This window comes from Halichoerus grypus, chromosome X, assembly GCF_964656455.1.
Source record: "Halichoerus grypus chromosome X, mHalGry1.hap1.1, whole genome shotgun sequence".
NCBI lineage: Eukaryota > Metazoa > Chordata > Mammalia > Carnivora > Phocidae > Halichoerus > Halichoerus grypus.
This window is the reverse complement of record NC_135727.1, coordinates 8,523,769-8,539,234: the sequence shown is the minus strand read 5'-3', so window position 1 is coordinate 8,539,234 and position 15,466 is coordinate 8,523,769. Positions and strand designations below refer to the sequence as shown.

Here is a 15,466-nt window from a genome sequence, read left to right as displayed (position 1 = left end):
CAGGGTGCATGGCTATGACAAGGGGACTATGGTTCCAGAAGCTCTTACTTCAACCCATAAGCAGATCACAAAGCAGGGCATCAGGGAGCCTGGGGTCTTCCTCTCGCTCTGTTGCTGGGTCATAGTGCATATCACGTTCCTTCGATTTGTTTGTGTTTGTTAAATAAGTGTAAGCTGTTTATACACACATACACATTATATATACATCAAATAGATATACACACATGTAATATAATATATGTGCGTGTGTGTATATATATGGCATACTGGGGCTACTGGAGAATGGCGGAGGCCAGGGATGGTTTTAAACCTCCCACATGACATGTGACAGCCCCCCCCCAACAGATAATTATCTGGTCCAAAATGTCGACAGTGTTGAGGTGATATATACATATATCCAACTCTCTGGAACAATCTAGGGAAACAATGGAATGTTTTTAGGTTTCCATTGGAATGTTCGACATCATAGAGCTCCAACCAGAATCGTAAATAACTTCCTAATCCTGAGTCTGTTATCCAATTTAAATTAAAATGTTGCTTTCTCACTAAAATCACTGTTTTTGTATAATTTAGTTATTTTAAGAAGTGAGTTTAGGAATCCCTCGTGTCAAGATTTCCCCTCACACATATGTACCGCTGCGCAATTTTCCAGGGCTTTTGTACGAATCCCGTCCTTACTGACTCCACATGGCAGGATTTAGTACCCAGTTTTCCACGTGGGGAAACTGAGAGAGGTGCCTGCTCAGCTCCCCCTGCAAGTAGGAAGCAGAAGTGAGATTTGAATTCAGGTCTCTAAGGCTTTGGATGTGTGCTGGATTAAAAGACAAACTACTCGGGTCCTGGCCCAGCACTATTCCAACCAAGCCAACAGGCCTGCCAAAATAATCAAAATAATGGAATTGAATTTAAAAATATCCACACTTTCAATAGCATCACAGAACCAAAGTCTACAATATCCTCTAAACTGTAATTACTGGTATTAATGGCATGTCCTCTGTGTTGCATTTCTTTATTTAGGAATCTGTCTCTGTCTGAAATCTTTGAAATCTTTGATTCAAAAGAGACAGTATTCTCTGAGAACATCTCACATCTGTCTTAGAATTACTCACTCTGCATGAGGTTCCTACTTTGTTTTTTTTTTTAGGAGCTTTCCAGCTCTGGACAGGTGCAGAGAAGGTAGAGAAATAACATTCTCAAACTGTGTACTACATAGTAATTGGGCAACATTTGCATCATCTTAGAAATGCAGGCACATGTTTGTTTTTTGATTCATCCTAGGTGAAATTTCTGGTTTTCCCTTACTCGTAGAAAGAAATGATAAAAACCCAAGAACAATTTGATTTTCTTGCACTCTTTCCCTACTGGCATTGTGATCAGGGATCTCTAAGCCCACTGGTAAGATGAAATGATCGATAGAGAACTGCGCACGAACAGAGAGATATGTTTATAATGCCACTACACCAAAGAATTAACAATGCCACTTTTATTCATTAACAAAAGTACGTTAATATGCATGTCTTTGATATTCAAGTACAGCAGGACATTTTCCCCTAACGCAGAAGCTTTTAGAAAAGTCAGTATAAAGAAACTTTCAAATAAATTGGTACATTTGAAACTCACACACTTCGAGCTCCCTCCTACCGTAATTATCACAGAAAGTTTTGTGTTGCTCGTCATTCTGTCTGTGTGTGCCTTCACGACCCCCTTCGAAAGAGCTACCCCCTTACGGGAAAACTGTATGCTGATGAAAAGAGAAGTCTGCTCTTTCTCCTTTTATCTTACCATCGGTATGGTCCCGTGTGGAAAGACAGGCTGCTGAATGCTTTTCTGAGCGCTGGTAAACACGTTAGCCTTGCTTCCAAGGCTAATTAAAATTGATGCATGCCATATTTTACATGTTTCTACCGGATCAAAAATAAAATGTCGGTTTTTATCATTGATACTGTGTTCCTCATCTCATCTGTACACAAGTTACTGCTTTTGTATGTGTGTTTCCTTTGGTCGGAGACACATCACCCTTCTCAGTAAACGGTCTCCTTTTTCCAGCATGACTGTCTCATTATTTCTGCCTTTGAATAGCCTCTCAGCTCTGTGTTTTGTGGTTGTTTATAGCACCCATTAAATAACTACAAGAAAAGATGGCACAGTCAGAAATGAGGTAAAGACACAGAGGACACAGCATAACTTTTCCTAGTTAGTAATATTATGATGTGGCCAGACGACAGCTATAGTCCGTAGCAAACAGCGCGGTTAGTATTTTGCACAAATAAGGACATTAACAAAACAGGGTAATGTTTCTGAGTACATAACGGTAAAGAGTCTGCCCCTGTGCGCATGATCTGAATGGCAGGGAAATCTCAAAAAGTCTTTTTCAGGAATGAAGTGAAAGGAGCAGCAATGATCCTTAAAACCTCAGAGCTACAATTATAAAAGATAATTCTTTGTACTATTCCGAAAGTAAACTTTGCTTATAGTCACAATATACGATTATCAGTAATTTTCTTTTCAAAAGGCCCAGCATGGTCTCCTTAGAAAACCATTATGAAAGAAAGCCAAGAGAAGGAGGAAGCACAAAAGATTCCCCCGGGGAAGGACAAGAATGGGGTGGAAGTCAGTGCTGTGAGAACCTGGCTTCATTGTAGAGGAAATAACCTTGAAAACACACAGACCCCAAAGCAGAGTCATTAGCAGGAGAGCTCATGTTTGCTCTAACTTGGGGCCCTGCTCATCGTCCACCCCCCCTCTTCTCCATCATCAAACTGGGGCTGATTCCGAACAGCTGGGGTTTTACCGACTCTGGACGGGGGTACAAGAAGGACCGGAGGCAGTGACGGCGTTCATGCAGGCCCCCCTCCTCCGGGATCGAGGGGGAGATGTGTTGGTGCCATCCAAATAAACTCCCTAATCCTGCCTGAAACGAACACAACTGCAAGTTTATGCCCAATACCCTGGGGAAGGCAGGTCTTGAGGGAAACTGCAACCGCACCTCCCTCTTGAACCCCAGTGACTCTTTCCCTGAGGGCCTTCCTGTAGTCGAATCGCCACCACCTGGACTACTAATAAGAGGGGGAAAAAAGGAGGAAAAGGAAGGGGCGGGGATGGCCAAAGTACGCTCCAGCCAATCCGGGCAACGTCGCGAAGAATGAAAAGAATCAAATGAACACAGGGGCTGGCACGCTGCTAAGGGCTTGCTTCTGTTAACACAGTTGCCCAAGTCTAGCTTTCGCTCCATATTATATGGAAATTCCTTGTTTACCATCCTCGTAGGAGGTCCTTACATATCTGCCTGCGAACTCCAGTGATTGGGCGCTTACTAGTTGGGGGAGGCAGCCGTCCCGGAGGGCGTCCAGCTCGGAGGGCCGGCTGCTTCTTGACTTGTCCGGAACTTCCCCCCAGTGGTCTCAGTCTCCCCTGGGATTTGGTACCGACCGAGTGCCATCCTCATTTCACTTGACCGAGTCCGAGCTGCAGCCCACGGTAGGAGCTGCAAGGGCTGGGCAGAGTTCCAGGCGAGAGGGGCCGAGAGGCGTGAGCAGCGCGCCACTGCGCTCGTCAGAGAAATGGAGCGGCGGCTTCTTTGTGGGCTGCTACATCCCCCTCCCAGGGGCACGGCGGGGACATTTGATCTGCAGGGTGATTGATAAGTGCGGGAGAGGGGCGGCCGTCCCTACCTCCCCCCCCCCCCGCCCCCGTTCTTCTTCCCCTCCTCCCTCTCGGCTCCCTCCCTGCTTCCTGCCAGAAGCGCTGCCCGGTGGCGAGCCGCTCCAGTGGGGATCTGCCTGCCCTTGGGGGCGCCGCCCGCGCTCGCCGCCGTGACCCCACGCTCCCGGGCGCGCCGGTCCGAGGCTGTGCCGGCTCCCTCGCCTCCCGGCCGGCCGATGCTGCGGGCGTCTCCGGGGGAAGCTGCGGGTGGCGCGCTTGCCGGGTAAGTTCACAGCACTCGGGAACGCGGCGCTCAGCCCCCTGCCTTTCCCGGCCGCCTCCCCTCGTGGAGGCGGGGGGTGGGGGGGACCGGCTGCGGGAAGCCGGGGCGCGATCCGCCGGGGACCGCGCGCCGGCGGCCGCCCTCGGTGGCCGCCCCCGCCCGCCCGGGCTCGCTCGCTCCGAGACAGCCCGCGCGGGCGTGGCCGGGCTCGGGGCGGTCGTGCAGCCCCGCGGGCTCCCGCCGGCCGGGCGGGCCCCGTGTGCCGGCTGCGAGCCGCCGGTCCCGGGAAGAACGCTCGCCGGGGCGAAGGCAGCGCGCGCGGCCGTCGCGGCTGTGGGCCCCAGCGCCGGGCACCGGGCGGCCGGCAGCCCGGGGGAGGGCGAGGAGGGCTGTGCTAGCGGTCGGCGGTCGGCGCCCGGTGCCCGGAGACCCGGGAATGGCCTGGCCCGCTGGCCGCCGGAAGCGCGCTCCGGGAACCGTACCTGCCGGGATTGGGGCGGGGGGGGGGGACGAGAAGGGCGGGCGGGAGGCTGACACCCCTCCCCGGCAGGCCCGCCGGACTCCCGTTAACCCCTCTCGAGGCCTGGCGGGCGGCCGGGCGGCGCAGGCTGCAATCCCGCCGGCCCTCCCCGCGCCCTGTGGAAGCCCCGGCGACCCGAGCCGGGCTCTACTCAGCTGCGCGGGAGATCGAGGCGACGGAGTCCCCGCTTCTGCCTCCCTCGCCCCAACGAGGAGAGGGAGGGTTTGCCTTATTTTAGCGTCCGCCTCTGCCTCCCTGGGGCTCCCAGTTCCCCCAGAACCTTTCCGCCACCGTAGAAGCCCGCTCTCCCTAGCGGGGTGCCGCGGCGCTTCTCCCCGAGACGCCGGGCCAAATGAAACTTACTTAAAGTGCTTTTTCCGGGCTGAGGCTCATTCGATCCCAGTAACTGTGCTTGGGGAAAGCGGCTGTGGAGGCCGAGGAGTGGTGGGAGAGTCCACCGACCCGTGTCGGAAGCTAACCGTGGAAGGAAGATCTGTCACACCATCTCCGGGTTCCCGGTGTCGCCCCCCACTCCCGCCAGCTTACCACCGCATTTCCTTCACTCTATACTAATTTTCACGGATTTCAAGCTCCGCCAGCTGCCCCCCATCTATCTGCCCCTTTCTCTGTCTCTGTCTCTCTGAAATTCTTAATAGTTTCTGTGCTCAGGGAGTATTGACAGCGTCATCAGTGTCTTGCAGGAAATTATTTGCGAACTAAAACTAGTATTTGATCTTTCACTTTCAAATACAATTTTTTTAAAAGCACACATTTAAAGGTAAGACACCACCACCAATTATTTAAGTTTAGGCAGATAGTTCTCCAATTCACACCAAGCAGTAGTGAGCTTTGGGGAAAGCTGCTGGACCAGGAATCCCTGGGTTCTGTTTCTCATTTTATAGATTCTTGAACTTAAGCAAGTCAGCACTTCTCCTGGTGGAGGAATGTCCTCATCTATAAAATGAATCTGACTGCAAAGGTCTTGTCCAGCTCTCATGTTGGCTTCTGCTTCCATGAAATATTAACCTAATTAATAAATACTTGTTAAATGAATGACAACGAATAAGCCACATCTCTCTAGGAACTATGTCTATTTAATATTTAGAAATATGGAGGAACAAATGCCCCTTTGCTGTGAAAGGAAGCTTAATCGTGCACTGCATCACTCTGCATCTAATGATGCAATTGCAATAGAGAGTGGGGAGGCCATCACCCGGCTGCCCCTCCCCCTCCGAGGATAGCTCAGCTCAGTGCCGCCCTTTGGCACAGAGAAGGGAAATTTGAGGCCCCAGAAGGAAAGGATCTTGTCCAAGCCCAAGCAAGAATTACAGGATGGGGAGGGGTCTCACGATGTCTGGTCCAAGGTTCTTCCCCGAAGGAAAAGGAGAGGGCAAGGTGAAAGCCTGAGGAACAGTCTGGAGGAGGCTGCCAGAGCCACAGGTTGCCTTAGTGCCTAAGTCTGTAAACTATCAGAGCCCTTCTCCGGGCCGAAAGAGCCGGTGCGGGCGGAACACTCCTAAAGCCTGAGCTTACCAGGGAGGCAGGAGGGGAGAAGTGGGGGGCTTTCCGTTCTCAGGCAGCTCATTTTGCCAGTGGGATTGTCTCTATTCCAAATGTGGTCCAGCAATGGGACCCTGTGTCAACTCGGTCTGAAGCAGGCTGGGACTGAAGAGGCGGGGAAAGCAAGTGTAAGTATTTGGTGGGACAGGCGCATCCTCGGTCCATTCCTTTGCCCCCTTCTCTTCCATTGCCTCATTTTCCTGCCTCACCAGAGGCTGCGGCCGGCCCTTCCGGGCAACAGCAGACCTTCACATCTTGCAGATGGACTCCCCGCTGGGAGACACCTGGTTCCAGGGGACCTTAAGAGAATTCAGGAGGAGCAAGATAATGAAGGCAAAAACCGCACACCTGGCAGTTCATAATGCTGCCTGGAGGCTTAGGCCCCCTCCGTGGGCTCCCACTCCTGGGCTCCCACACCGCGCCAGTGAGGCTCAGCCTGGCAGTGCTTTCTGACGCCCACTCCTCCTTCCTGCAGGCGAAAAGCACACGTTTAAACTTCATTATCTGGCTAACTCTCAAGGGGCGGGGGGGGGGGGGGGCTTGTTGTGGTTTCTCTCTAACGTTGAGCTGGCTCTCAGAATCCAGGCAAATATCTGTTTGGCCAGTCACCGCCCCAGAAAGTAATTCTCTCCGCGCTGAAAAAAAGCTCTGTATGTAAAAGCACAAGTCCCCTCCTACACAGGCGCTCTGGGGCGGGCACACACCCCACTCGGCACCAGGAGCATCAGAGCACACGAGCTAGGAGGCTGGCAGGCGGGCCCCAGGCCTGTGGCTAAGAGGCACATCTCCTGCGCGCGCACACACACACACACACACACACACACGCACGCACCCCTCTCCCCGGGAAGATCTGGACCTCCGCTTGGGAATGTGGCATGAGACCCCACTGGAATGGCCTGGAGGGAGTGGCAGGTGGGAGAAACCACTCGAAGGCGCCCGAGGCCGGAGGAGTCCCAGCCCCTTCGCGGGGCCCCTCCTGGAGAATCCCCCTCCAGGAGCTTCGCCCGCCGCCCGCCGGGTGGGAGGTGGAGTAGTTCAGATTCAACTGACGCAGCCCGGATTTGAGCTTTGCAAAGCCACTCGCAGGGAAGGGAAGCATCTGCCCCTCCCTCCCCCACCGCGCGCCCTCGATCCGCCGCCTGCCCCCTCCCCGCGTGACGTCACCCTAGCCCTGTCCGGGGGAGCCTGCAAAACCTCTCAAATTCAAACTGCTCGGCGCACTGCTGCCGCTGCCACCGGATTGGAAGCGCGCGCCCAGGCTCAGCCGCCGCCGCCGCCGCCGCCGCCGCCTCCCGCCGCCCGCCGCCCGGCTCCCCGACCTCCCTACGCAGTCGCACCCCCGGGGCCCCGTCGACTCGGCCTCCCGCCGCTCGGGCCCTCCTCTCCTCCCCTGCGGCCTCCCGGATTTCTAATTTCTGCGCACCACCCCCCACCCCCAGCCAAATTAAATCCGCCGGCAGAAAGCAGGGCATCCCCCCCGGAAGCGGCGTCTTCTTTTTACCTTGCTCTTCTTCTCTTTCCGAAGATGCTGAACTACTGGCGGACTGCAGAGGAGAGGGGTCCCGTCTTCTCCTGATGTGTGAGTAACCCCCACCCCGCGCTGTCTTCGCTCTTCCATCCTCTCCCCCTCCCCCACCGCCAGTCCCCTGATTTTCCCACCCCCTTTTTGCGCAGTTAAAAAAAAAAAAAAAAAAGTAAAGCAATTTCTGCTGCGAGCCTAAGACGGGCGAGCCGCCCGAGATCTCTTCAAGATACCCCAGGGGAGGAGGTGATGGGCTGGCTTTAGTAGGACAACTCGATTACTAATGACTCCGCGGCTGGCTGCGACCCGCCGGGAAATCAGGTGCAAGCATGTGTGCTCCGGGACGCGCGTGTGGGTGGGCTGGCGGGGGCCGGGGGGAGGGGGAGGGCGAGGAGAGAAGAAACCGCTTTGAGAAACGCAGTGATTTCATTCTGCCGCGTGGCCCCCTCCCCGCATTCTCCCGGCCTCCCACTCCGCCCCCTTGCTTTGCCATTTTAATCGGGCTTCCTTGTTTCTCTCTCCCCCGCATCCTTCCCTCTCCCCGCACCCGTCCCCAAGGTTTGCCTGTAGGTACCTGAACTGACACCGACGGTGCCTAAAGATGCTGAGCGGCGTTTGGTTCCTCAGTGTGTTAACCGTGGCCGGGATCTTACAGACGGAGAGCCGCAAAACTGCCAAAGACATTTGCAAGATCCGCTGCCTGTGTGAAGAGAAGGAAAACGTCCTGAATATTAACTGCGAAAACAAAGGATTTACAACTGTCAGCCTGCTCCAGCCGCCCCAGTATCGAATCTATCAGCTTTTCCTCAATGGAAACCTCCTGACGAGACTGTACCCTAACGAGTTCGTCAATTACTCCAACGCCGTGACTCTCCACCTGGGCAACAACGGGCTGCAGGAGATCCGAACCGGGGCGTTCAGCGGCCTGAAAACCCTCAAGAGACTGCACCTCAACAACAACAAGCTCGAGGTGCTGAGGGAAGACACCTTCCTGGGCCTGGAGAACCTCGAGTACCTCCAGGCCGACTACAATTACATCAGTGCCATCGAGGCAGGGGCGTTCAGCAAACTGAATAAGCTCAAAGTGCTCATCCTGAATGACAACCTTCTGCTGTCGCTGCCCAGCAATGTGTTCCGCTTCGTCCTGCTGACCCACTTAGACCTGAGAGGGAACAGGCTGAAAGTGATGCCTTTCGCCGGCGTCCTTGAGCACATTGGAGGGATCATGGAGATCCAGCTGGAGGAGAACCCATGGAATTGCACTTGTGACTTACTTCCTCTCAAGGCTTGGCTGGACACCATTACTGTGTTTGTCGGGGAGATTGTCTGTGAAACTCCCTTTCGACTGCATGGGAAAGATGTGACCCAGCTGACCAGGCAAGATCTCTGTCCCAGAAAAAGTACCGGCGACTCCGGTCAGAGGGGCAGCCATGCAGACACGCACGTCCAAAGGCTGTCGCCCACCATGAATCCCGCTCTCAACCCAACCAGGGCTCCCAAAGCCAGCCGGCCCCCCAAAATGAGAAATCGCCCGACTCCCCGGGTCACCGTGTCAAAGGACAGGCAGAGCTTCGGGCCGATCATGGTGTACCAGACCAAGTCCCCCGTGCCCCTCACCTGCCCCAGCAGCTGTGTCTGTACCTCTCAGAGCTCAGACAATGGTCTAAACGTAAATTGCCAAGAAAGGAAGTTCACGAATATCTCCGACCTGCAGCCCAAACCTACCAGTCCAAAGAAGCTCTACCTGACAGGGAACTATCTTCAAACTGTCTATAAGAACGACCTCTTAGAATACAGTTCTTTGGACTTGTTGCATTTAGGAAACAACAGGATTGCAGTCATTCAGGAAGGTGCCTTCACAAACCTGACCAGTTTACGCAGACTTTACCTGAATGGCAATTACCTTGAAGTGCTGTATCCTTCTATGTTTGATGGACTGCAGAGCTTGCAGTATCTCTATTTAGAATATAATGTCATCAAGGAGATTAAGCCACTGACCTTTGATGCTTTGATTAACCTACAGCTACTGTTTCTGAATAACAACCTGCTGCGCTCCCTACCCGATAATATATTTGGGGGAACGGCCCTCACCAGGCTGAATCTGAGAAACAACCATTTTTCTCACCTGCCTGTGAAAGGGGTTCTGGATCAGCTGCCGGCGTTTATCCAGATAGATCTGCAAGAGAACCCATGGGACTGCACCTGTGACATCATGGGGCTAAAGGACTGGACAGAACATGCCAATTCCCCCGTCATCATCAATGAGGTGACCTGCGAATCTCCCGCAAAGCATGCCGGGGAGATCCTGAAGTTTCTGGGGAGGGAAGCTATCTGTCCCGACAGCCCCAACTTGTCAGACGGAACCGTTTTGTCCATGAATCACAACACAGACACTCCTCGGTCGCTTAGTGTGTCTCCCAGTTCCTACCCGGAGCTCCACACTGAAGTCCCACTTTCCGTCTTAATTTTAGGATTGCTTGTTGTCTTTATCTTATCTGTCTGTTTTGGGGCCGGCTTATTCGTCTTTGTCCTGAAGCGCAGAAAGGGGGTGCCCAGTGTGCCGCGGAGTGCCAACAACCTAGATGTCAGCTCCTTCCAGCTACAGTATGGGTCTTACAATACCGAGGCTCAGGATAAAACGGACGGCCACGTCTATAACTATATCCCCCCACCTGTGGGGCAGATGTGCCAAAACCCGATCTACATGCAGAAGGAGGGAGACCCGGTAGCCTATTACCGAAACCTGCAAGACTTCAGCTACGGCAACCTGGAGGAGAAGAAAGAAGAGCCGGCCACGCTGGCTTACACGATAAGTGCCACTGAGTTGCTCGAAAAGCAAGCCACGCCGAGAGAGCCCGAGCTGCTGTATCAGAATATCGCGGAGCGAGTCAAGGAACTTCCCAGTGCAGGGCTAGTCCACTATAACTTTTGTACCTTACCTAAAAGGCAGTTCGCCCCTTCGTACGAATCTCGACGCCAAAACCAAGACAGAATCAATAAAACCGTTTTATACGGAACTCCCAGGAAATGCTTTGTGGGGCAGTCAAAACCCGACCACCCTTTACTGCAAGCTAAGCCGCAATCAGAACCAGACTACCTCGAAGTTCTGGAAAAACAAACTGCAATCAGTCAGCTGTGAAGGGCTGCTGCTCCGCACTGTTGGAAGCACTACATTTGCTTTTGTGTGTGTTTGTGTTCTCCCTCCCTCAGCGTCAGTGGGGGACTGTGAACATGCTTGGGGGATGGGGCGAAGCGATGATACTGCTTTTCCAAGTTTTCCTTTAAATTATTTCTCTCTTGCTTCCCCGCACCCCACCCTCTCTTCCTCCTCCCCCTCCCCCGAGTTCTCTCCTTAGGAATCATCAGTGAACATGAGTGTTTCTACAGTGCATTTTGTTCATATATTTTGTTTATGGTTTTGTTTCTTTTTTCTTCTTTTATTTTTCCAGTGTGGGAATGGGAAGAGGAGATTATAGTGAATGAAGAAAGAGTAAGCAGACTTTTCACGTAAAAATGGATATTTAGCGTATTTTGTAGAAGATCTCCAAAGATCTTTTGAGACCATAAATTCTTTTGTAAATAATGATATATGGTATTTCCGTCTTCAGTTACCAAGTATAGCCACTAGGCATCACTTCTTTGTGTTAAAGTGCCTTTGCACTTTAAGTACATTACTTAAGTGTTGCTTTTAGCTTTGATAAATTGAACATATTTTAATGTGTTGTATTTTTGAAATTAAAAACACTGTAAAATAGATCAAAATGTCAGCTATATTAAGTCAACGTACAGTTTGCTTGAGTTATAGAAACCAGCCGGTCATCAAATGATTCTAGTTGTAGGACTTTAGAGATTTAACTGTAAAATATTTCCTTTCCTCTGGGTTTGTTCTAAGTGATTTTATTTAAGTCAACTAAGCGGATTTAACAGTGGACTAGAGGTAAGAAGCTGCCTCAGTCGGGATTAGTAATTCATTAATAAAAGATATTTAACCCAATCTCAGAGTGAATTGAACAATTAATGCCCTTCCGTAAATCATTATTTTACACTAACATGGTCAGTGTTTTAGATTATTTTCCTAATTAAGAGTGCATTACACAACTTGTAATATATTTTTTCTGCATTAAATTAGATATTTTTATATATTTAAATGACAGAGTCTGTATTTCTAACTTTTTAATTGAAATTAATATTTTTTCTGCCTATTGAAACATTTTCTATAAACACACACCAGTAGAGGCCGCCACACACCTCATTTAATAAAGACGTATGAGCCATTAAATACCTTGAAGGAACCCCTTCAAAGGTGAGATTAAAACATCCCAAGTAAGTTCTCTGCAAATTCAAGGCAGCAGAGACAAATGTGTACATCACTTTCTATTTCTTTTAGGATTAAAGATTAGGCTCCGAATCCTCAATTTTCACATTTTCCGAGAAAGCAGCGTTTTCCACTTACATTTATTGAAGCGTTAATGAGGTGCTATCAGATCACATACTCTTTGCATCTCCAAATCAATTAAAAAGTACCTAAACCAAGAAAGGAAGCATCTTTTCTCGTCTGCCTTCTTTAGGCATGTGTTACTTGAATTCTTCCCTGTCAGCTCAAGCAAGCCTTTCGTTTTGGTCTTAGCATTAGAATGATTTTAACTAACCAAGTCTATATAACACTTATGAAGGCTTATTAGCCTGTAAAGAATTTTTAGATGCAAACATTATTGTGCTATTTAAACAAACAGCCCTTCTTTACAACAAAAAATAGTTTTGTTTTGTCTATTGTAAATCCTTATGCAACTGGGATGGTGATCTGCATATAAAGTAGTCCAGCTTTTCAATTCCTTATTAAAGCAATTGATGGCGTCTGAAAGAAGCACACTGTTTCCTTTTCATAAATAGGTTACTGCACATAATAATCCTTTATTATCATGTGGAGATTGAAGTGGATCCTGATAACTTACTTTTAAAGCTTTAAAATGACTAATAGTATATTGTCTGTCACTATAAACAACTCATGTGATAGGCTTTCAATTAGAAATTACTTAAGTCCAAATGATTTGGATTAAGAACTACTGGTGCAAAATCTTTTTTTTTTTTTTTTTAACAATAGAAGTTAATTGTGTATATTTAAATGTAAAGGGCATTCGGGGGAAAAAATGCCCTTAACAAACCTCTGAATATCTACAGTGACAAGCTAGCATGTTCACTCTTTGATTAGAGATCATAATTCCTATTCAAATCCATTAGATCAAAGTCAAGAATGGTGGCCCGAAATGATCTACAAGAAAGTTAATGTAGTGAGATTTACATTTCATAAAGAGGAGAGAGAATATTATGCTAACTGAACTTGGAGACAGCTCCCGGAAAAACCACCTCCTCTTTGAGTGAAGTATAAACATATACATATACGTGTGTGTGTGTGTGTGTGTGTATTATATATATATAATACATATATATAAAAGAGTTTCAAAAATCTTCTTGTGGCTGCTTTCATTTGGTGCAATGATAAACACAGAATACAGAGGTAGGTATTTTGGGAAGTGATTATAAAGGCAAATTAGGATACATATCCTGTTAAGATAGTTTTTAAGTTTATACATCTAACTAGAACTACTGATGTAGTGACTCCACGTCAGGGTTTGTTCTCATTCACCTGAAAGTCATTCCATTATCCATAGAAAAACCCATTTCATTGATCTTCAACAGAGATAGCTTAATATTCATGTAGTTACACGATTTTTAAGAGGCCTCCTGGAAGAACTCAGATTCATACACTCTCTCATTTAGTACTTACGGTGCAAATCCAGAGTCTCATGTTCTTTAGATTTTTACTTCATTTGTGTTAGGTTTTAAGATGAAATTGTTTGAATGTGGTTCAGACTATTTCATTTAAAAGGCCTCATACACCATATACTCTGAAGCTTTATTTCCTAACGCAATCACAAACACTTTTACGTTTATTAACTAATTAGCATCCCCACCGACTATATTGTTTTGCTTTATCCACTCAAGTGCTATTTTATTGTAGGATTTTGTTTTCATCTCCTACAGCTGGATTTTGCTATTTCACTTTTATTTCCTATGCAACCTGTAATGGGTATGAGCATCAGCACAGCGAAATGGTTCCAGCCAACAGAGTGTGATCTCCCCCCGCCCTGCCTGGAACAGATTTCTGTGTCTGGCCCTACAAATGGCAAATGGTAATTTCCTTCGATTCTAGCTCTTAATGATTTGCTTTCATTGTTTCTGAGTATACCTGTGGCTAAGTTTGTATTGAAACATTCAAAAGTACTATTTCTCAGTCTGGACACAACTGCCAAGTTTGATTTGGTTTTGGACTTTAGTCAATCTGTGTGCCTTTTTTGTTCCCTCCAGCAGTTGGTGAGTAAGGAAATGACTCTTCAAATTCCTCTGCTTTGCCCTCTGACTTCTAAGGAGATTTAATTTTTCTAAATATTTCCATGTCATCAAGGGCTCCATATTTTAATGGATTCTAAAAAAAAAAAAAACAAAAACCCGTATAGGGAACAAGAGAGAGGTTCTGTGATTTTTAAGACTGGAAATTCATTTTGATTGTACACATTCCAGAAACATACTGGATTGGATGCTAGAGTGAAGAAAGCTTTCCAGCCGATTCTCCCAATTCAATCATTTCTTCATTCATTCATTTGTCCAATAAATATTTATTGAGTGCTTGCTTCCTAGGTGCCAGGCTCTATGATGTGTGCTGGGGGGGGGCACAGAGATAGACAGGATCTCTGTCCCCCCAGCCCCCCAACCCCCCGCCAGGGAGCTTACAGCTAATAAAGGAGAACCTTATTTGAATGACAATCGCCCAGAGTCAACAGTGGGAACAGTAAAGAAATGCAGGAAGTTGGATTTTTAAAGGTGATTCTGTGCAATGAAGTATAAGAGTAAGACGTCATAAATAGACTAGCTACAGTGTAACCACCATTAACATCTCTTTAAAATTACGCAGCTAAAAGGGGGAAAACCCCACAAAAATAAAACAAATTTCTGCAGGATAGGGCCCAATATTATGGCCTCAAGATAGCTACAGACTTGGGCTATCTAAAGATCTACATTATAAAGATGAATCCCAAAATTGTAAATACAAAATCACAAACGTACTTAAATTTTCTGGAATAGCCATGTTTTAGAGGCAGTATTTGCTTTATATTTCAGTGGCTTAAAAGGTAACATTTTGGCTTAAGTGTCCTTTACCAGTACTATGATAAGACACTCACTTAGATCCTGAGAGAGAAAATTCAGTACTGTATATAGGCTTACTTTGCTTCTCACAATGGTTGTGCAAAAAGTCACGTGTAAACTGAAATTTTGTAAGTCAAATTGTATTTTCAATGCATTAGGGGAGCTGCCACTTGGAGGAAACTTGTGAATCGTTTTATAAAGCAGAAAACCATTTTATAATACAAGTCATCCCTCTAATTCATCAGTTTTTGTATGTTTGGGTTTTCAATATCGACTTTGCTTAAACCAGAGCCCACCTGCCGCATAAGAGTGTGTTCTGCCCGTGCTGCGGGTCTCTTGGGTGCTAAGGGCTTGTACTTGAAACTCTGCTGCTCTTTCGTGTGAACTGAGCTACCGAGCGATTCCAGGATGCACAGTAGCATGCCTGAGCGGTCCGAGTAGCCAACCCGCTTCACCTGAATTGAACACAGGACTCTTGTCCGCAGCATCTTCTCTCTCAGATGTGGCTGTGTTTCCTTAGAGGGTAGAGTGACTCCTGTATTCACATCCTATAAAGTGCTTAGAGTCACAGGTTTTATAATAAATATGTTATTATGTAAATATATTGAATCGCATGTGCGTTGGAATTTTTTAGCGGTATTTTAGCTTGAACATACCTGTACAAATACTGTTAAGAGTTAGTGGCAAATAATTGTTGTCAAGTTATTGGAATAAATGGCAAATGAAACAAGCTCTC

The 15,466-nt window shown here is 48.3% G+C and overlaps 1 protein-coding gene and 1 long non-coding RNA gene across 2 annotated transcripts in view; one reads left to right on the top strand and one right to left on the bottom strand.

The window, feature by feature from the left end:
* Nucleotides 1-4,988, bottom strand: part of LOC144380588 (uncharacterized) — a 195,709-nt gene extending 190,721 nt beyond the window's left edge. The window contains exon 1 of the long non-coding RNA XR_013444795.1: nt 4,809-4,988. This is a non-coding gene — a long non-coding RNA (uncharacterized LOC144380588). The remainder of the gene's footprint in view (nt 1-4,808) is intronic.
* A 3,140-nt stretch (nt 4,989-8,128) lies between these two features.
* SLITRK2 (SLIT and NTRK like family member 2) lies at nt 8,129-14,033 on the top strand. The gene has a single exon (XM_036090597.2). The coding sequence runs from the start codon at nt 8,129-8,131 to the stop codon at nt 10,664-10,666; it is 2,538 nt and encodes an 845-aa protein (XP_035946490.1). The 3' UTR covers nt 10,667-14,033.
* Nucleotides 14,034-15,466: the final 1,433 nt, after the last annotated feature.